Source organism: Semicossyphus pulcher, unplaced genomic scaffold (genome assembly GCF_022749685.1).
Source record: "Semicossyphus pulcher isolate SPU_LCO1_2020_fin unplaced genomic scaffold, fSemPul1.0.p SCAF_7, whole genome shotgun sequence".
NCBI classification, from domain to species: Eukaryota; Metazoa; Chordata; class Actinopteri; order Labriformes; family Labridae; genus Semicossyphus; species Semicossyphus pulcher.
In genome coordinates, this window is record NW_027211748.1 from 6,230,649 (window position 1) to 6,253,392 (window position 22,744).

The 22,744-nt window shown below is 42.9% G+C and overlaps 1 protein-coding gene across 1 annotated transcript; it reads right to left on the reverse strand.

Annotated features, from left to right (window-relative positions):
• Positions 1–6,261: 6,261 nt before the first annotated feature.
• On the reverse strand, positions 6,262–8,946 carry LOC138612043 (neuromedin-U receptor 1-like). The gene is made up of 3 exons (XM_069685341.1): positions 8,259–8,946; positions 7,853–8,086; positions 6,262–6,569 (listed from the first exon to the last, which is right to left on the reverse strand). Exons 1-3 carry the CDS (start codon positions 8,944–8,946, stop codon positions 6,262–6,264), a joined length of 1,230 nt encoding a protein of 409 aa, XP_069541442.1.
• Positions 8,947–22,744: the final 13,798 nt, after the last annotated feature.

The following is a 22,744-nucleotide window of genomic DNA, read 5'->3' on the forward strand; positions in this document are numbered from 1 at the left end:
TCTGACCTGTCTGCCTCAGCGTTCCTGGTTTCTGTCTCTTCCCTTGGCTGTTTGGCTCTCCCCTTAATATGTGAAAAAGAACACACTATATTAGGTAAGGAGTTATGCTTTCGCAGACCAACCACGGGGACAGAGGGTGCGGGCGCCCCAGGGCCCATGCTCAGTGGGGGCCCCTTTATAAACTATGTTTCAGCCATAGACTGTTTACCTTTATATAAATCTATAACTGTATATCTTTATATACGGTCTGTGTATCTTTATGTACAGGCTGTGGTTTCAGCACTGTGGACAGCGCCGAACCTAGGGCCGGAGATATACTTGCTTTTATACCTTGCGTTCGCGTACACAACTGGAGGATACCTCTAGAGGGCACATCAGAGAGCTCAGGCCGTATGCAACTACAGTATGTGCGGGATGTAAACAACAGAAATGGCGACTCTTGACGAGATGACTATAATGTTAATTCTGAGATCACAGCAGCTGAAGCACACACCGTCGGCACTGTCCCACACTCCATTTCTCCAACATTTTCCTCCGTGCACGGACGTACGGCCCTGGACTTGTTTCCTCTGAGTTCATTAAGCCAGCTGTTTTGGCAGGCATGTTTGTTGCTGTGCGGTGGCAATGACACATCATACAGAGGGGGGTAATTGCGGACTTTGTTTATCAGCTTGTCTTCTGAACTTGCTGCCCTCGTTGTCACATCCCCTCTGCCTCTGCCCCTACCGTTCATGTACATTTTGCGTCTCGTGAACATGTGACGTTAATTTTTGAGGACTTGCACATCCAACGCTCCAAACAGACGCAGGGAACGCGTGGCAGCCATCACATGAACGCATAGTTAAAAAAAAGTATATCTCCAGCTTAAGGCGTCACTGCGTGATCTGATGCTCTCTCTCTCTCTCTCTTTAAAAAAAACTAAACAGATTTAAAATGCATCCAAAATAAGCAAACAAACAAGAGTTGCTTCAATGGGAAATAAAAAAATGACAGAACAGATTACAAAAAGTATTTTACAGATTTGAATAGTGACAAAGGATCCAGGTCGCTGACAGTCCGAATCTCGTACACCACTGGGTGGCCTAATGCAGCGCAACACTGACGTGGTTTTTGGATCGAGCTAGACGGCCAATTGGATAAAGATGTAAATGGGGTGCATTAAAACGCAAGGAGCGAGGGAATGAGAGCATTTGAATCCTGTCCTCCTCTTAGTTCTTCCTTCAGCACAAAAGCGACTTCTTTCCTTTCGAGGTTTTAATAACCTTTGAGCAGTACAAACATGGGCGTGCTTATTTCTTGTGTCTGTGGCTCTGCAGAGAGAAATATAACTGAAGGATGCACTCATATGAAAATAACAGGTCAATTAGTCTCTGGCAGCGCCCTGATCTCTTTTCCTTCTTCCCTGCACTCTCTGTAACTCTCCAGAGTGCTTCCTGCATAACTGTCGCCCATGTTTGGCCTTTTGTACAATAGGAGAGGATACATCAGCTGTCTTACAGTGGTGAATTTTAAAATGACTATCAGAAGGGCCCAATGAGAAATACCGCCTCCTTTGAGCTGAGAGTCTTCGTGCGCCCCTGGATTGATGGTTAAAGAGTAGAGGAGGGAGGACATAAAGCCATTGATATTGACTGTATCAGTGGTACTATTGAGATGAAAGGAAACAGCATTTGGTTTCAATTGTGGGGGATAAAAAACCTGAAAGTGGGAGGCATCAGCCTCCTCCTAGATGTGATTATGACCAATGACTGTATATATAGATGGACAACACGTTTCCATCTGCTCCCATTGTACGAAAGTGATGCCAAAAAAAATCAGCAAGGATCCTGCTCGCCGGCGTGTTTAACAGCAGAGCAGCTTCTTGTGTTGGTCTGAGGTTAACGTTCACAAGTATGGAAACTTCAATGACTGTAGTGATTGTTTTAGTTACGTCTCCTCTCACAATTCGTCCTCCACTCTGCTAATCAGGAACAGATCGGCTGCAGGAGCCGTATTTGTCAACAGAGCTGTCAATCATCCTTTTTACAGCATCAAATAACTAATTACAACTAAACTTGTCAAATGAACACTTGGACGTAAATCAGCATGATAAGAACTAACTATAATGACAGAAACCATGTTTGAGAAACATTTATTTGACGTGTGTTTTGATTTTATAGTTTGACTCATGTCCCACCTGTTAACATGGAGGAGGCGGGCTTTATGACCTATACTGCAGCCAGTCAGCAGGGGGCGATAGAGAGGGTTTGGCTTCACTTTTAGGGGAGCAGTCATGTCGTCCATCTTTTTATACAGTCTTTGATTATGACCTGCAAAGCTCCCTGTTAAATTATCTGTATTTCATCAACAAGTCTAAACTAGAAAATGATCTACAAACATAACTTTAGTCCCCACAACAATCTACTGTGGAATTCCAGATATGTGTTATTTGGGAATCACATCACCATCTGTAAAGCAAGGAATTATATCCGGTTTCCTCTAAGAGAAATTCAATTTGACATTTGATGATGATGATTTGAATTTCTGAGACATCGTTTTGGTCTTGATTATAATACTTGTTCATTTAGTGATGATCAAACTGAAATGACGGATCAGCTTTTTTTGATGGTGTGTTTGCTTTTTGGGAATATCGTCAACTCAGGTCAGCTTCTTAAATCGTCTACGATCCCATTCACATTATATGTCATAATGTTGATGTAGTATGATGTCAAGTTTAAATAAAGTTGAAAAAGTTTAAGTTTTTGCATTAATATGTTTTAATCACAATGTATTTTACTTGCAATAACATGTTTTGATTATAAAATATAAATTACCCTCAGAACTGATCCACCCTGCAAAAATGGACTGTTCCACATACTTGATCACAGTAGCGTGTAGGACATGTGATAGCTACGTAGCCCAAACGTACCCACTAGCAAGAACCCACATGACCACAGTGTAGAAATATGCAGAGCCCATGCAGCACCTACGTCACAAACGGGTGGGGTGTTGATGCTAATAGCGTGGAAGCCTTGATGGCACAAAAGTTATGAATGGACGTGTAAAGAAGACATATTTTGGCGTGTTTAGACACACATATTGGACATATTAATGCAAACATTGAACTGGACGTATTGGTCCAATCGGCTCTGTAGTGTTTTGGCTTCACTTTTGTACAACGAGAGTAGATGGAGGTGCATCGTCCTTATACAGTTGGTACACAGCCTGTTACATATATTTTATATTCCTAATATTGCAGTTGCACATACACACAGATTTTATCAAAATGAATTGATGTGGTTTTAGTTTACTGAGCGCAGCGAGGTAGGATGGAAGCTGCTGTGTCACAGACAATCTTGTAGAAGGGGTTTCAGTGTCATTCATAAAGCACCAGATGGACAGTCTGAGGAAATGGGATTTTTATTTTTTTATACTTTTCAACTTTAAGGAAAAACACTAAGTGAAGTGTTTGAATGGTGTCTGATCTCATTATAGAGCCATTATCCATGTATGGTGGAACAGATGTGATGATTGGAGCCTCTTTAAAGTGAGTCAGTGTTTAAAATGTTTAATTCAGAGACATTGCCTTCGAATATTTCTTTACAAAGATTCCTTACAATCTTTCAAAAAGTTGCTGACATCCAGAACTCATTTTGTGTACTTGAACACACTGCTTGATATTTTTGCTTTGGGAATCCAGCCCTTCTTCCACCTGAACATCGAGCCCCTTGTACTCTGAGCTCAATCTCTCGTCTTAGCTGCTGCACTCGTAGGAATGAATTCAAGCTCCAATCAGAGCCTCAGTGTCAGTTCAATCTCCACTCAAACTTATGAAACACCTCCCATCATCGTCTAATGATGTGTCCTCCTCCTTATCCGTCTTGCCTCTGATTCTTCTGCTTCTACGTCGCAGCCTCTGTCCTCACACTCATCCGAGGTAATTACATTGGTGTCATAAGGATATTAGATATTAATATAAGAGAGCTGGAATTATCATCTGCAGCTTTAATAGAGGTGATCTGTAAGTCAACTGCCACTTAAGATTCTTGGTATAAAATGTAGCTCTCTGCTGATGTTAGGATTATGGATAAATTACTGTATGTGATCTTAAAAACCAGCGCTGAGACACCAAAGCGTTCGTCCTGCAGCACACACTGAGCATCTCATTCACTTTATGTTTCTCAACATGCAGGAAAAAGTCCAAATGAAACACATCACAGGTTTCATTTCGGTTGATTTGTGCTTTAATTTCACAGCGCCCACATTCTGCTCATGTCATTCTGTGAAGGTAAACGATATTGGTTGTTTCATATTGTCGTATCAAAGAGCCCGGGGTGGTTTTCATAACCCCGCTGCAGAATGAAAACCATCAGCTGGATGACGCAGTCGCTTTACAGAGTCAGTGGGTGCGCAGTGTGTTGCTATTGTGATGGAAGTGGTGGGCAGATGCTGTTCATTAGTGTTGGTGTGGCCCACTGATAACACTGTGTCATTATACAGTCATTTGACTTCTTCTTCTGTCCTCCTCCCACTTCATGTCATTCATGATCTCCTTTTCTCCCCTGTATAATGTCCCTGATGACATCATATTTCCCTTTTATCATCATTATCATCATTTTTATTTGTGCATTTCCCCTGCATGTTAAGACGAGGCCCGCCAAGTGGAAATGTACTTGTGTTGCTTGGCAGACCTTATCACTCATAAATAACTCTTCGAGCACCACTTTAACCATGATGTTTACACAGCCCTCGAGCTGGCGGCTCTGTGCGAGTCAGAACATGAAAACAAGAACAAAGACTCCTGATACTCATTTGTTCCCAAGCCAAACTACTAATAAGAACAATAACTCTGCAGGCACATCTCACCGCTCGAAGCAAATCATGAGATTATGTATCATATTTTAAAGGTACACGCTGAGAAAAACGATCAGGCTCTCATTAAATGGCAGAGAAGTCCGGTGCATTACATACATATATCACATGTCCTATATACAGGCACGGTCTCTGCAATTAATTCAATACATGAAACAATAACAACACATCTGAGGACGGTAACACATGCCTCAAGCCTTTAACCAATACCAGCTGTAATTTTCTAAGGCTCTTTAAAATGTAGCCGAAGGGCCGATCTGAAATGAGACGGTCTGGTCTACACAGGATTTCGTTTGCATCACCAGCTCTTCCCACCAGCTTACCCTTGAGTCACCAAACACTGCTCCTGTCGCCTGGCAGCAGGTACCTAGAGGGCAAACTAGCCATCATAGCTAACGTCATGTAACTTAACGTATTATCTTAAAGATAATTTAAAGGCCCGTTAGTTTTTTCAAACATTTGTATTGCTAGCTATTCGACTGAGTTGAGACCAAAAACGTTTACATATTAAAGTTATTGCTTGGTCTCATAAGAGTCCGTGAATCTTGGGATACGTAATCTCGACGTGCCGCTGTGACACAATCGGCCTTCAAATACATCCTTCGTAGGATGCAGCCCCTGAATTGGGACACAGCTTTAGACCCAGACAACCTTTTTACGCTCATGCCCCTTTCCCATCGAAACAAGCGTGTTGACGTGGGTTTTTCAGACCCAGGAAGACCCGCTAATAGATGCGTAACCGTTTTTTTTGACCAGTGGGGAAGTGGCTTCATATTCACACCTGCGGGCAATTTTAGAGTCTCCACCAATGAAGAACAAGCAAGAACATGCACACTCATGAGGAAACAGTGCCGACCACCACACCACCGTGCCGCCCAGGAACAAGTGGTGCTTTCCAACTACGGCTTTCATTTTCACCTGGGAGTCATTCCCAGACAAATGTTCTGTAGAACAGGAGCCACTGCACATTTGTTCATTGCTGTGTAGTGAGTTAATGTTGGCACTCAGAACTGTACAGCAGTAAACAGGCGAGCCTGGAAATGTTATAACCCACATTATACTGTACATATATTTACAATAAATACATTCTACATTCTAAGTTCACAAAGAGAAATGAGTCACTTTTGAGACAGATGATGGGTTACATAAACATGATGTCACTGTCCATGCCATTTCATTCACTTCTATTGCCTTGTTTGTTCTTTCTCTAAATGGGATTCAATGTACTTTTGCAGCTTGCAAGTCTGCTTATTTTTACACATGTCTTAATGCTTGTCACATAGCTTTCGTCGCTTGGTTATATTCATTCAGGGTAACATCCGGTCTTCTTCGTACCACTAACAGGGGCATTGTTATTCGTAGGTCTATGGATGACTCATTTGTCCTGTAAGGTCTTAGACTTGGACGAGCCTAAGTCGATTTCAAACTGGCCATTTTCTCGCTCAGGGTGCTGCGTTGGGTCATCTGAAAGCTGGAGTGGGTCGGCCATCTTTTAGAACAGCAGGTGATTTGACTGAACATCTCTCTGAACCTGGTGGACATGAGGTTGTAGAGGATGGGGTTGATGGCAGAGCTCAGGTAGAAGAAGACTCCGGAGACGATGTGGATGGGCCCGAATATATGCTGGTGCTCCTCATCAGAGGTGTCCATATAGCTCCACATCAAGCGATCCATGTGGAAGGGAGCCCAGCAAAGTCCGAACATGACCACCAGCACACCTGGACCGGCCAGATAGACAGGTTAGGTTAACAATAGGCAACTGGACACGTATAGTAGTTCATAGACTGTAAAAATAATGTTTGTCGACTGCCTTTTTTAAGCCTCGGGTTTGGCATTGTCGCAATGTTGGTTTTCAGGAGAGAGGAGAGGGGTTGCCTGGGGCTAATTTATTAGCTAGCTAAATAACAAGAGTTGTTTATTTATTTGACCAAAGAAGCTAAGAGAGCTTGAGCAACGCAACTGATTTGTGCTGGCTCGACTGACTCTAAATGCACGGTTTAAAGCTCCTGTCAGGAGTTTTTCGCTGGTTATGAAACAGACTAGAATTAATTCTGATTGCTCGATATGACCTACAAAATCAAACCAGACCATTAGCGACCACAATGATTATTTCTATGCCTGAATTTTTTTTTTAATGCCCGAAGCTGCTGGCGGGGGGGGTAGGTGTCAGACGAAGTGATTAACTGCATGCTGCCTTTGTTCACATTTTCCAGGGCAAACATTTAAAGTGAGTGATATGACTGTTAAAGAAAGCAGGATGAGATTTTATGTTTAAAAACCACCACTTCAGCATGTACAGGACAAAATCAGCAAAGAGATAAGAGGTACGGCTTTGTCCACAGGGGGCGCCAAAATCAACACAAACTGAAAGTTCCTCACAGGAGCTTTAACTTTAAAACTACTCTTCCCATTATTACAGCCTGCTGTCTTCTCTGTCTGCTCTGTGGGGAAGGCAACATGCAAAGGCAACTGCAAATAAATTAATGTATGACAAACATTGAACAAGCTAGGTAGGCTACGCTGAGCACAGACACCAATACATGCTAACATGAAAATACATAATAGTAGACTTTCACTCACCGAAAAAAAACAGCTAGCAACACCCACCTGTCACGCGACAGAGCCCGCGAATTATGCATAAGTTTAAGCCTCAGCATTAATCAAACAGGTACGTTTTATTAAAATAGATCCTTTAAAAATTAAAGAAAGAATAAAGTTGTGTCGCTACATGTATTTATGCTGTAAAGTTGAGCATTTTAATATGGGACTGAATGGGGATTGACTCTGTTTTGGAGCCAGCCTCTAGTGGACACTCGGGGAACTGCAGTTTTTGGTACTCTTGGCGTCATTTATCAGTTGTTGCTTGATTGAATTATGAAGATAAAGTTGAGACAAATGGTTATGTAAGCAATAGTACAAGGGAAAAATAACAAATGCATATGGACACACACACACATACACGCACACAGCTCTGTACAAACATGATAGAAATGTCACCCACACAGCATTTTGGTGACTTGCACGTTGCGTTTGCTCAGCCTTTGCTTGTGAGACTTGGAGAGACTTTCCGGTCCAAAGCTGCACCTGGAGTCCACCACTGTCATCACCTTGTCCCTGTGCAGCTGCAAGCCGATGAGCAGGTAGAGGATGCTGATTATCAGCATGGGGAGCAGGAAGAAGACCAGCGTGGAAATCAGGATGATCAGGTTGTACATCCAGGGGGGCTTCACCACCTCTGAGAGCAGAGATGTGACAAAGGTGGAGGGTAGAGGTAGGGTTAGATCATGATCCCAGATAGAATAGGTATTATAACATCATATAACCTTCATATAACTCTGCAAAACCTCTTGAAAACATTTCACATTCAAAGACAATATAGGTCACCGTGACACTTAGTCTATACGTACTGCAGACAGCCGATTGGGGAAACGTCCGTCCAAACAATGGTTGCAGCTCCTCAATCCCTTGCAGGCTGGTGTTTGGCACAGCACATACCATGGACAGCACCCACAGCATGAAGATCACCCTCTTGACGTGAGCCCGCGTGGTCATATGTTTGACTTTGAGGGGATGCACAACCGCCACGTAGCGCTCCACGCTGAGCGCTGTGACGTTGAGGATGGAGGCAAAGCAGACGGTCTCAAACAGGAAAGTTTTGAAGAAGCAGCCTCCCTCCCCGAGCAGGAAGGGGTAGTTCTGCAACATCTCGTAGAGCTCCAGCGGCATGCCCAGCAGCAGCACCAGCAGGTCAGACACTGCGAGGCTCAGCAGGTAGAAGTTTGTGGGCGTCTGCATCACCCTGTAGCGCAAAATGACCATGCAGGTCAGGGAATTGCCCAGAACACCCACCAGGAAGATGCTGAGGTAGGTGACGCAGACGGGAAGGAACACCGGGGCCCTCCGAAGCCCAAGTTTCTCCACCAGGTACTCCTCTTCGCTCAAGCACAGCTCCTTCAGCTCTTCCGCAGTAGCGTTGGCCAAAACCCCGGAGATATTCATCCCACACGCCACAGCAGCCTCCGGGCAGCCGGGGCCACTGAAAACTGTGGCACCAGGTGAGAAAAGAGCAGCGAGGGAGCAGTTCGATGCCAGCATGTTGCCATATATCAGTAAGGTTACTCAGTTCCTTGACCTAATGGGGAGAATAATGTTTTGTTTTAAAGCTGCACTTTCACAATAGTGTTGCAATTTACCCATCAAAGGAGAAGAAGCGTCATACACAGAGAAGCGCAGGAGCAACAGGAAGGCATGCTTTTTACTTTATGGTCTAAAATGACCCTGTGTCCATTGTTTACAAGGCGTTTACAAGGAGTTGAAGTACTCACAGAGGTCAATGTCCCTTCTTTATTGCACACAGGAAGTCGGGCGAGACTGTGAGAGGAGCAGTGGCTAGCTTGTTTTAGGGTTGGGATTTCTTCCGTGTGTTCATCTTTTATTTGAGATTTTAACCCAGAGCTGAATTTTGTCAGAGGTCTCTCCAAAAGTTTCATGATAAAAAGCGGTGTCTCTCTGACGCTGTTTCGAGGGAGTAGCTGGGCTGGTAGCCGACCTGTCGCTAACTTTAGCTCACTTGCTGACTAACATCATAACTGGCTTTTGTGGAAAATCAGTGTCACTCGTGTAAGCTGATATGGTTTGGTGCTACAGAGTTTGAAAGACGAGAGCATTGACGAGGAGGGTCCTGTAAAAGAGAGTAGTCGATTGCATCATGGGAAATCTAGGATCCAGGAGCCGAGTGCACCATCTGGGCGTAAAAAAAATAGGTCTTATCTCTTACATCCGACTTAGCGTCTTAATTTAATTTTAAATTTTTTTTTGGTGCACCAAGCTGAACTGACACTGGTCGTAGCTGCGCCCGGTCTTATGATGCGCGTCCACGTGAACACTCGAAAAGCGTTGACTGTTACCAAGCAACACACGTCTCCACTCGCTAACTTTCCTCACCAAATGGTCGACAGAAGATATGGATGACACAAAACAAAAGTAAAGAAGATCACAGATGAATCTCTCTCGTTTTAATGCCCTTTTATTTATCCTGTGAAATAACGTGCTGCCACGGTGTTTTTCTTTAAGGTTTTGTTACTTTTACTTATGTCTACCGTGGATTTAAGCCTGACTTTCTAAACTTACGCCTGCTCCATCCTAGGCGTAAAAGAACACAAACAGGGCTTAAAACATGCTGGTGCACAGGGCGTAATTTAAAGTCAGTCCTAACTTTCACCTTTAAGTCGGACGTAAGGTTACGACCAGGCGTACGCCCAGCTGGTGCACTGGGCTGTCCTGGCACTTGAATTGTACTAAAGGTTAAAAGTTAAAATATCTCTGCTGCTTGGATTTGGAAATTATTTTTTTTTTAATCTGTCTTGTGAGTCCCTAAACTTTATGGCAGCGCAACACAAAATTGTTGGATCACCCCTTTAAGCTATGACAGATACATTACACTGTTTCCTATGTAAGGGGAATGAGGAGAATCAAACAGTTATTCATGTAAAGCTCCTGTGAGGAGTTGTCGGTGGTTATGAAACAGAGTGAAATTAAGACTGATGCATCTGTATGACCTACAAATGCAATCAAGACCAACAGCGACAAGATTGATTATTTCTTTATAGATATTTGTAATGCCGCGGGGTACGTGTCAGACGAAAAGATCGACAGCATGTGGGCGAAGCAGCCTATTATTTTACATTTTTCACGGCGAAGATTCTCAATGAGAGATATGTTTAAATGATGAAGGAAGATTTTTCACCAGAAAACACAACTTAGACGTGTACAGGACAAGATCAGAGATAATAGGTACATCTTTGTCCACAGGGGGCGCCAAAATCAACACAAAGTGAAAGTTCCTCACAGGAGCTTTAAACACTAAATCGTCTGGTTTCGTTGGACTGCGAAAGAGCAAACACATTGACTTCTAACTGCAACATGCATTTTTATCAGAAAATGAACCATAAAACTTTTACCAGCTCAACTGAATATACGAAAAAATCCAAAACGATCACATTTAACTAAATTGAAGTTTTTCTGTCAAAACACCCGACTGTTGTTACAGATCCCGTCTATCACAGTTAGCAGAGAAACCGGGCTCATAAGTGGGAGTAACATGCAGACGGAGCAGTCGAATCACTGTAGGAAATAAGCTGTATAATAAGCATTATCTTTATTATTACCTCTTTGACAATCCTAAATGTTTGATGCATTTACTGACTTTGCTCTAAATAGTTTAAGACACACGGCGCTGTCACAATGTTGTCTTAATAGGAATTTATGTGCAGCAGAATACAGACCCCAGGGAGGACTTTGTTTAGATTCCCACACTGGGTTTGTTTATCAACTTGACATGCGATGAGTTATTACTTCATGTCAGGAATAAAAAAAAAACACATACCTGTTGTTTATGGACTCTTTGTGGACTCCTTTCCTCTTCTTATTTACCAGGTGAACACAATTTTAAGATGTTTGGTCATCATGTGTCTCTGCATCCTGGAGTTCGTTTTCTTGCACTTTACCCCGACTGCTTTGTCGCTCCAGTGCGTCACCGCTGCCCTGACTTCCCGTATTTGAGCGCTGGTGTTCCCTCCACCTCTCTCTCTCTCTCTCTCTCTCTCTCTCTCTCTCTCTCTCTTCTCATCATCAGAGCATCTTGTTTGCAGCCTCTCGCCGCCTTCTTCATCCCCCTCTCTCCTCAATTTCATCTTTTCATTTGTATCACACATACAAACACACACACACACTTCCATTATCTTTAAGTGTGAACCTACAGACACTCTATACCTTTCCATGCTGCATTCTATTACTTTTCCTATTGAGAGACGTCCTATTGATGCACTGTGAAGATTAAAGTTGAGATTGCTTTAACCTAGGGATCCCTGAGTGTGTGTGTGTGTGTGTAAACGGGGACATATAGAGTAAATTATACACTGTATATGTTCCATTCACATTTATTCAGTGTCAAAGACATAACAAACATCCAGCTGAATCAGAAATGACAGGATTTCAGTGAGACACAAAGAAGAGTTGATGAACAACAGAGGAGGCAGAAATGGTGACACTATTGTGGCTGTAACGTAATGTGGCCTTAAGAGTCAGAGGATGAATCCCTTTGAACCTCTGTCACAAGCAGGTTGTTTTTCAAAGACATGTCTGATGAACTCTGAAGGATTTGACTCTTTCATTGGTCCCTTTAAGGAATCTCTGTGGCCCCCTGAATTTCCCTCAGCACTATCTGCAGGAGGGCTGCACGGTGGTGCAGTGGTTAGTGCTGTCGCCTCACAGCTAAAAGGTTCCTGGTTCGAACCCCGGTTTGGTTCTGTGTAGAGTTTGCATGTTCTCCCCGTGCATGCGTGGGTTCCCTCCAGGTACTCCGGCTTCCTCCCTCAGTCTAAAGCTCGTTAGGGTCATTGGTGACTCTAACTTGCCCGTAAGTGTGAGTGTGGAAGGTTATCAGTCCAGGATCAGTCCAGGATCAGGCAGGGTGTACCCCCGCCTCTTCCCCCAGCTGGGATAGGCTCCAGCCCCCAGCCACACTAAACAGGATAATAAACAGGATGGATGGACTATCTGCAGGAAGTGACCCTAAGAGATCTCTCAACCAGTCCTGTTTGGATTGGTGCAATTTGTATGAAAGTTTATACTTCCCAAAGGATGAATCCTTGACCTTTCGACGAGCACCACTAGGACACTGGGATAGGGAGGCTTGCCATGTTATTTGGTTTGGACATTAATGTCCCCCATGGGTAAATTATAACAAAATGATTCCTCAAAGCAGCTTTCATCACTCTTTGTGTCGATTTTGTGGGCCCCTATGGACGAAGCCGTATGCTGTACATACATGCCTGTGTTGTATTCTCCAGAGAAAACTCACCTTCTGCTTCCTTTTACTGACTAACTTACCACTCTCTGTGAAACTATGTTCACAAAGGCTTTTTCGGTCTGCAGGCTGTAAATCCTTTTGCTGGAATCCGTCCTGGCGACAGTTGACGCAGCAATAAAAGATCATATATATATCATATTCTGGCCGATGGTCTGTTTGCTTTTTGAGCTCAAATAGAGCCCTCAGAATTGAATTGAGGCCAATGACCGTAAATAAAGATGGACAATGCGTCTCCACCTCCCATCTTTGTACAGAAGTGAAGCCAAAATACCACTGGAGAGTCAAAAACAGAGACAAACAGCAAAGATCCGTGTTTAACAGCAGAACAGCTTCTTGTGTTGGTCTGAAGCAGACGTTCACAGATTGTAAACTTCAATGACTGTAGTGATTGTTTTAGTTACGTCTCCTCTCACCGTTCCTCCTCTACTCTGCTAATCCTGAACAGATCGTCTGCAGGAGCTGAATTTGTCAACAGAGCTGTCAATCATCCTTTTTACAGCTTCAATGAACTAATCAAAAATCAACTTGTCAGGGAAATGAACACTTGGACGTAAATCAGCATGATAAGAACTAACTATAATGACAGAAACCACCGTGTATTTTGATTTTATAGTTTGACCCATGTCCCATCTGTTAACATGGAGGAGGCGGGCTTTATGACCTATACTGCAGCCAGTCAGCAGGGGGAAATGGTTTGGCTTCACTTTTAGGGAGCTGTCATGTTATCCATCTTTTTATACAGTCTATGGTTGAGACCGTTTAATAATTTTAAAAAAATTATAGTAGGTTCAAATTTCTGGTCTATAATCAGAACAATATTTTAATTTGTTGAATACTTTAGATCAGCGTTCCCCAAATGGCGGGCCGCGGTCCGGATCCGGACCCAACTGCTGTCGTCTCTGGACCCGGACCTATTTACAGTTTTGACAAGCGCAACTATTTTAACTTGCACAGCTTTTTTGTTTTTGCGGTAGTGATTCCGGGGTCCAAGAAACTCGCAGTCCAATGAATTTGTTGTAAATCATCACATGTGACGCTACTCAGCCAATCAAATCTGTCATTCAGATCCTGACTGACCCCCCAGACCCCCCAACATACAAACACACAGTATACTTCCTTAGCAATATTGAAGTATTCATTATTATTATTGCTAAATTATGAGAGCTCTGTGTAAAAGTTATTAGCATTGTTGTAAAAACTATTTAGCCTAATTGTATTTTCTTTATTTGATTTGACAGACGTTCAAAATGTATAAATGTATGGTACTGAATCATAACGCAGGTCAGACATTATGATGTTCCGGACCTTTGCTTGAGAAAAACCATCTCAAACTGGACCTCTTTCAAGTTTAATTGAGTACCCCTGCTTTAGATTATGACCAGATACCTCTAAAACGTCCACTACTTTCCCATCAGCTTTACTTAATACTTAAATACTTACTGTTTAGCAAATGTTACAATGCTAACACGCTAAACTAGATGGTGCCCATTGGAGAAAAAAAACAATGGTAAGCATGGTCGTACGGGACTCCTGAAAAACACTGTGTTTCACCTGAGTGTCTCAGCCTTACGTCTTGCGTCACACAGAGCGCTGTGTGTCTGATGCGCGTCATCGTCCGCTTGTCTCGTCAGTTTTCAGATAAGCTAGCAAAACTGTAACCTGTAATTTAAAGTTGTTTATGATCCTAATCTTTGCCTCAACTGCAACATTAAAGCTACGGGAGGCCTCAGGCCTGATTGTAACTTCAGACAGAGATGATTCTTTTAAGTTTTTGCGATCATTGATTTACAAAGGTACGCTTAGATTGTAGCTCATTGTGCTGTTGGCACGGCTACAACTGTGACTAGACTTCCCTGCAGAATGACTTCTACCTGACTGTTGACAAATTCTCAAATTGACCCTCATAGCGTTACACTGGAAAATATAATAACTAAACAGTGCTAAAATATACTGACATTTAGAGCCACAACTAAAATATACTCAGTACTCTGATGCCCAGCCCAAATGAGCTGACAAGGCATTAAGCTTCCATGTGCATACATAAGGTGTGATTCACTTTATTTTTTGCTGTATTTTATTTCATTTACAAAATTATAATACAACAAAACACAAAGAAGACCATACAGCAGACAAAAGACAACCACAAACATGCAATGATGTTAGACACTACACATTTTCCTGTGTTACTGCCATCAAGGCCTTTTATTCAAAGCTGATGTAATGATGCTCAGAGGCCGCGGTCACGACCTTCAAGGACTGACGCTGCTCGCTCCACAGATACCAATTCCAAATCATCTTTAAGCCAGCTTTGTATATTAAAGCAATTCAGTTTCCTCACCTTCCAGTTTATAAGTATTGTCCGTTTCACTGATAGAAAAGCTAATCCCATCAGGTGTTGTAGTTCTTTTGACGTTACTCCAAAGTGTGATTCACCTTAAATGTGTTGACAAACTACTGACGTTGGGGTTAGAGCATTTAACCCATGTTATCAATAGACTCGGGTAACTCAGGTAGACTTTACCAAGCACTCCCACGTGAGGCTTGTTTCAAAGGAAACCTGTTAGCGTAAAGTTAGCTTAGTTAGTACAGTTACTTAGTACAGTTAGCGCTGAGACAGCTGATGGTCACAGAGCTCGCCGACGCGTGCGTTGTTACGTCCTGCAAAGCCACGCCTCTCCAGATGAAATACAGTGTTTTTAGAGAGTCCCAGCGTCGGACAGCTTTTAAATAAAAGCTGTTGGTGCTGGACATTATTTGTATGCTACAATTTATTTCAGTCAAAGCAACCAACATGACACATAGTGCTACTGTATGTCTGATTGTGGTCCTGCTGATCCGACAACATATCATTTGACCACAATAACCTCAACTGATCAGCGAGTCTCTTTTTCATCAAATCTGCGATCACTCACCAGAGAATAAAAACAGAATCTCAGTGTGAGGACCGACGCTTTGATTTTCAAGTGATTAATGCTGTTCAGTACCTGCGACACACAGCCTGTGAGTCATCAGGTGTGTCTTTGTTCTTCAACACAAGGAAGTGGAATATTTTAATCCTCATGCCTCAGACGAGTGTTTTCCCTCCTACAGACCAAAGCCTAATTAAAAAAGACATGTTTTGTATGAATGCACACGCTCAGGGGAGTAAGAGGACATATTAGATGTACTGAGGGTTGCTAAGCTAACAGATCAGCCTGTTGAGAGACATTCTGCACAGTACACTTACAGTCAAGTGGGTGTGGGAACAGGCAAGTCTGTGCCCAATAAATCATCAGCAGGGCTTCTGACAGCGGGCAGAAGATTCACAGTTTTGGTTCTCTGCACACGCCTGTCTGACTGTGTCCTGTACCCACTGCCCCCCACCCCTCACCTCTCCACCCCTCTGCCTCCCTCTGCAGCGGTGTCCAATTCAATCACAGCTTTTAATCCCAGCGCAGGGCTCCAACACTTCCCCAGAACAAAAGCGACACGCTCTCATCGGTGCCTCCATTTAGTCGAGCACTAATTGGGCTTCTGTGTCACACCGACTGAGACAAAATGCTTTGATAGTGAAAAAACACCTCAGTGCACGGCAGGTCAGCATGGCCCTTTTAACATTTGGGACTGTGAGAGTAAAAATCTGGTATTGGTAAGTTTTTTTCCCCCCAAAAGCTATCAAAGAATTTATTGAATGAAGGTTTCTTTTTCCTAAACCTGTGCACAGACTGAGTCAAAGCTGCACACAGTAATAAATCCAACTTTTCTGGGTGACGTCGAAGCATGCAGATAACTCGTCTTAAAATGTGTCCCTGTTACTCCTGACAATCCACAGGCTGCACTGTCTAGTTTGAATTGGAACTACTTTCAGTCATTTTAAACTCCAGTCGTGTCCGTGGTATTGGGCTTATGGCCAAAAGCTAATGCAAAAGAGCCAAAAACTGCAGTTCCTCGAGTGGCCACTTGAGGCAAGTCCCAAATGTGAGTCAATCCCTATTAAGCCCATATTAAAAACGACAACTTTACTGCTGAATCAAACATCTTTCATTCATGACAATATGGGGAGTCAATATAAGACGCAGTCTACTTTGGGGGGTATCCCAGAGGAAAAAACATGCATACAAGTTATTTCAACACTATTTCGATTTATTTTCATTTGAAACGCATTTAAGACACACAAATTACAGCCTACCATCTGTTTTCTCCATGTCGAGTTTGCAATCCTGCTAGCTACTGGTGCGGTAGTTGAGCTCAGCCTACGATAACGTTGATTGTTGTAAGGATGGCGGCTGCACTGACGATCATGACGGAGCATGTCCCACTTTTTAGATGAACAAAAATGTATTAAACGTGCTTCTCGTACACTGAATATTACGATAACTATCCTGTTTATATTTTATCCAGGCTGGCTGGCAGGTGTATTCCACGAGCTGTCTGTTTGGTGTCAAATCGGCTAAGTCATTCAGTGAACTTAACACCCTGGCCATGTTAGTCGTGTTGGTGCCTTTTGAGGTTTTTTTTCAAGCATATGTCAGACAAATAATAACGCTTGCTTTTTTAAATATAAGCACTCATAAGCAGGTGTCAGTGTCCATGACCACCGTACCTGGCTTGTTGGCTCATTCAATGTTTCTCATACATTGATTTATCAGGATCATTGTTGGCTTCTTCCGGCAGAGTAGACGTCGGGCAGGAGTGATGAGGAGACGGTTATGTTCAGGTACCCAGTACATGCTGTTCACCTGCAGGAAGCAAGCGGTTTGCTTTATTTTCACCCTCTCTTTTAGCTTCGTTAGTGTGAAAAATAGATCTCTGGTGAGCTACCACCACAAATTGGAACTCATTCTGTCTAAAACATGATGGTTAACTCGCTCATTCACCAGCTATGTCAGCCACAGGCGCTCACTATGTAGCTTTTAGCGTTTGCCTACCCTGCTCTTCTCACCTGGGCCACCCGCTCATCCAAATTATGTCTATCATTAATACAGTCTGTGAATGCAACTGGGCTCCTAACCAGGTGACCCCTGGTTAGGACCCTCCAAAAACTCTTCTGCAGCACAAAGTTCTGAAGGGTTTTTTTTGTCGAGCATCGCTCTTTGGTTAAACTGCTCATGAGGGGTCATGAGTTGGCAATTTATTTGTAGTTTTGTAAAGCATCCAGCAAACCAAGATGTATCTGAATATCCAAAACATGCACATTACAACATTACAAGCTCTTCCTCGGTACTTTAATACTATCACGTACTATTTTTCAGCACAAACTCTTTCAAATCTTTCACAAGGAATCATGCAGTGCCCTTTAACCAAATGTGCAAAACTGGAAACATGGATCATGTATGTGGTGATTGGTGCTTTTTGACAGCAGGAACTTTCCACAGGAACTAGGAACCTTTTGAGGAACGGCCCTGCTCGGGGGGTAGGACTTTCCAAATGGCCCTGAAGTTTCAGGGCACGGCCTGCAGTGCTGATCATTTCTGATTGGTCGAGTACTGGTGTTTATTTCACCCCGCCATGTTTAAAAGACTGCAGTTGGAAGCTCACTGTTATTATCCTGCTGTTTTTTGAAGATGGAATCAGCGAAAGCCTACGACAGACGGGCCGATGAGGAGGTGCAGTATTCAGTATTTTTCTGAAAGACGACATCCAGCCGGGAACGGGAACTGAAACTGGAACGGCGACCTGCAAAGAAAAAGTTTATGCCAGGATAGCTCTACGGTTGTCGGAGCTCATCCACACCTCGAAACAAGTCTGAGAGAAGCTGAAGAAGCGTATACTACATACTTACTACTAAATGGTAAATGGACTGTACTTATATAGCGCTTTTCTAGTCTTTGCTTTTACACTACATATCACGTTCACCCATTCACACACACATTTATACACTGATGGCAGAGGCTGCTATGTAAAGTGCCCAACTGTCAATCAGTTATCACATTCATACCCGTTGGCTATGCCACCGGGAGCAATTTGGTTCAGTGGACACTTTGACACTTTGACATGTAGACTGAGGGAGCTGGGGATCGAACCTCCAACCTTCCGATTGAAAGACGACCGACTCTACCACTGAGCCACAGCCGCCCTGCTATTTTATACTACGTCCTTCGAGACCATTTTCAGTTTTTCCAGTTTCTCAGTACCTTTACTTTAATGGAAGCGCTTGTGTGTTGTATAGTGTCTCTGTCTGTTAATAATGGGTTGATCGACGGGAGAAACAAACGGGGAAAAGGTGTAAAAGTAGGCTGATATTGGAGACTTATGGACAATTGAAACAAAGCTAACTACCCAATGCTCAGCAGAAAATGGATCATTGAGGCCAGCATTGGTTTTTATTTGTTTCTAAGGCTTTAATTGGCAACATGCCGCCATATCTCACCTCCTTATTACGCCGGTCTCAGAGTCAATACACAACATGTTCCAGTAATTGGCTGATGCTTGAAGGCCTACAGGCAAACACTGTATTATGGAAAGACTGCTTATAGCTTCTCTGCATTCACATGAAACACTCTGCAACATATTTTAAAACTTCCCACATTTGTATGTAGTTGTTTTTAATTGTGTTGTTGCCATTCTGTTTGTATTTGTTTCTATATTGATTTGGTTTTGTTGTAATCTCGACATCATTGAAAATGAGGGCATGTCCTCAAAGTAAATAAAGAAAGGTTGAATGAATGAATAATGTAGCCTTGTAAATGTACTTACACTTTCTTAATATCTCTTATCTTCTTCTTTTTCATAACTTATTATGATTCAGTCTGCTGTCTCGGGTCAGTCAAGGCCTGATGTCCATGAACAGCCTGCAGTTGCTTTTCCTGCTGATATTAAATTCTGTCGTATATTCTCCTCCGCCTTTTTAAATAAAACTTCCTCTGTGAGGTGAAGAAGAGCAAACAGAGAGAGGGAACCAGAAACCTTTGGTGTAAAACTTCACAATGGTATTAATGAAAGTGTCTAAAATAACAATGAAGTGCGACTGCTCTGGGTGCTCTTGTTACAATACATTACTGTGAGGAATACTGAAGAAGGCAGACGATCATATGCGAGGTGGCAGGCGTTCGGAGGAGCACACAGCAGCGGACGTCAGCTCACAGTGTGACTGTCCCTCCATGCCAGCATCGTTTCGTCTGCAGGATCAGAACAGACATCAGGAGGATTCATTACAGTTTTAATCGTACACAGCTCTTCTTTGGCTCCACCTGTACCCGCGGAGGATGCTAGTCACTGTTATTTTCATAGACTGTATATAGGAAGCAGGTGGAGCCACTGTCAAAGCACTCATTGGTTTGAGGACCGGGGTTTTTTTTGTAGCCAGAAGCGACCTTATTTGGAAAAAAGGGACGGATGGTGTCCAAAGTGTCCAAAATAGATAGCAAAACTGCTATTTGCAATGACTGCTCAGCTTCGGTGATGCGAGGAGGAGCCAAGGCAAAGTCTTTCAACACTACAAACTTGATTAACCATCTCAAGACCCGTCACCCCGACCGTTGTAACAAATGTGATAAGAGTATCACCATTATACTGTACGCTAATTCCAATACAGAAGAGAGTTGATGATCTCTGCAATTAGGTGTGCGGGAAAAAATATCGGTATCGGTAATCGGCTAAATGAGTTGTAAAATATCGGCATATCGGATATCGGCAAAAAATCCAGTATCGTGCATCCCTAGTTCTTTGAATATTAGATTAAAACGTTTTCTTTCACACATAATCAGATGTAGGTAATGTTAGCCAATGTTACGGGAACGTTCCCTGCTAGCTGGGAAGGGGCCAATCATTTACAAAAGAACATCACGCTACATTGAAGAAACTAGTTGAGAACACAGAAGTAAAATGTTTACTGAGGTAATCAAGTGAGATATAAGGTAGCTTTGTCATATACGTCATCTATACGGGGGCAGCTGTGGCTCAGTGGTAGAGTCGGTTGTCTTTCAATCGGAGGTTCGATCCCCAGTCTACATGTCGAAGTGTCCTTGAGCAAGACAGTGAACCCCAAATTGCTTGGGTTGGGCACTTTAGGTAGCAGCCTCTGCCATCAGTGTATAAATGTGTGTGAATGGGTGAATGTGACATGTAGTGTAAAAGCAGCTTTGAGTGGTCGCAAAGACTAGAAAAGAGCTATATAAGTACAGTCCATTTACCATTTACCATCTATGTTTGCAACCAGTGGAGTCTCCCCCTGTTGGCCTTTAAGAGTAATGCAGGTTTAAAACACTTCATTAATGGTCTTTTTTAGGGATGTGCAATAAATCGCACATCACATCACTGTCGCAATCTGAGCATTTGCAACAAACACATTTCAAAAGTCTGAATGTTTTTGCAATGAATAAAAAATGATTTGATGTCAACAAGCCGGGCTTTGTCGCCAAGCGTGCCAACATTGTACCTCTGTGGACGGAGCCCTGAGTATAATGATCATGTTTCACACCATTTAAATGTGATCAGATGAAGAACAAGCAGCTAACATCAGATTAACTGGGCTCAGCTTAGCGGTGAAAAACAGCTTTCTGGATTTATTTTGGATTCAGGAGGGACATGATACAAACACAGGTATTGTGAGTCACAGCTGATATCATCGTCATCGCACTAACTGAAGTTTTCTCATATGGTGCAGGCCCAGTCTCTATACACTGTATTTGAATGCAGAATCTGTTCTGGTTTTGTTCCTAGAAGTATAGACCAAACCGTTTGAGAGGTTGTGCGCAGAAATACAGTCCCAGTGGAGAGCAAAAAAAAGGTGCGATGCACTGTCCGTATTATTAATCGCTACAAAAACATATTTCTGTATATAAGATAACAGTCTAGGTGTAGATGCCCTGTATCAACTCCAGCTCTGTTCTTGCGTCTGAGGTGGATAGGCCGGATTTAATCAAAGACGAGCGGACCAGAGCGGAAGTATTAGCGAGGATATCCATCAATCATTTTCGGTGACACTGGTTATTTCCGAGGCCTTCAAAATACCACCCCAGAGGCTGAAGTGATGGCAGATGATGGCTGATGGGTTCTGAGATTGTTTCGACATTGGCTTTACGACCTCGTCTTATATACAGTCTATGGTTATATTTGAATGAATGCTCCTTCAGAACTCACTTGTAAATAACGTTAGAAGTTAATGAACACAGTCAGCAGCGTAGGTCATTCACAGAGGCTTCTCACTCCTCTCCTTCTCTGCTTTCCCAAGTAGGATATTTTCATCCCTTTCATATAAACCTTGTTTTCAGATCTGCACTTTTAATAAAACATCTACTTTACAAACACTCACCCTCTCACAGGGTAAATCTTCTCTTCACAATGAGTCTTGTTCACGTTTACTCACTGACAGCAGCAGAGTCGAGGCTACTGTTTGGACTGCAGTGGATGCAGCAACTTCCAAACAAGGCTGACTTATAGGATCGCTCTCTCTCCTTCTTTCTATCATTGACATACTGTTGCAAGCATATGTGTGCGGCAGCTGTTTAATGAGTCACTGAAAAAGCCCAGTGAAGAAACACTGTTGCAAGCAGCACGCCCCCATCACAGAGTCCATTATGGACGGAGACACAGTTGGAAGCTGCTGGAGTGTTTCCTGTGTCCCACTGTGACTATCAGCTCCTCAGAGGAGACGCTGCTGGACGGACAGTGGATGATACAGAGTTCTAACTCTGAGTGTATTTTCATGGATGCTTTAGCCGACTTTGGACTGTTTCACTCTGATTACAGATGGTAGAAATGTGTAAATAGACAAATAAATGACTTATGTTCAGTACAAATGCTTCATTTCTGCTGGATAGTCGTACTCAGAACTGGAAATGTGGACAAGTCTCAACACATTACCAAACATCATAGCCTGATACAACAACGGCGACTTCTCTGGAGCTGAAATTGTTTGTTGTTTTAAAGGTAAAAGGAGTGGGTGGGTACTTTTCAATAGAGAGTGTACTACGCACAGTAAATGCCGGTCAGAACTAGTGCTGTCAAAATTGGCCAAAAATGACGTTCGATTATTCCTTAAAAAAACCCACAAATGTTCGAACTATTCGAATATCTATTTTTGCACAATATGTCCACAAGAGG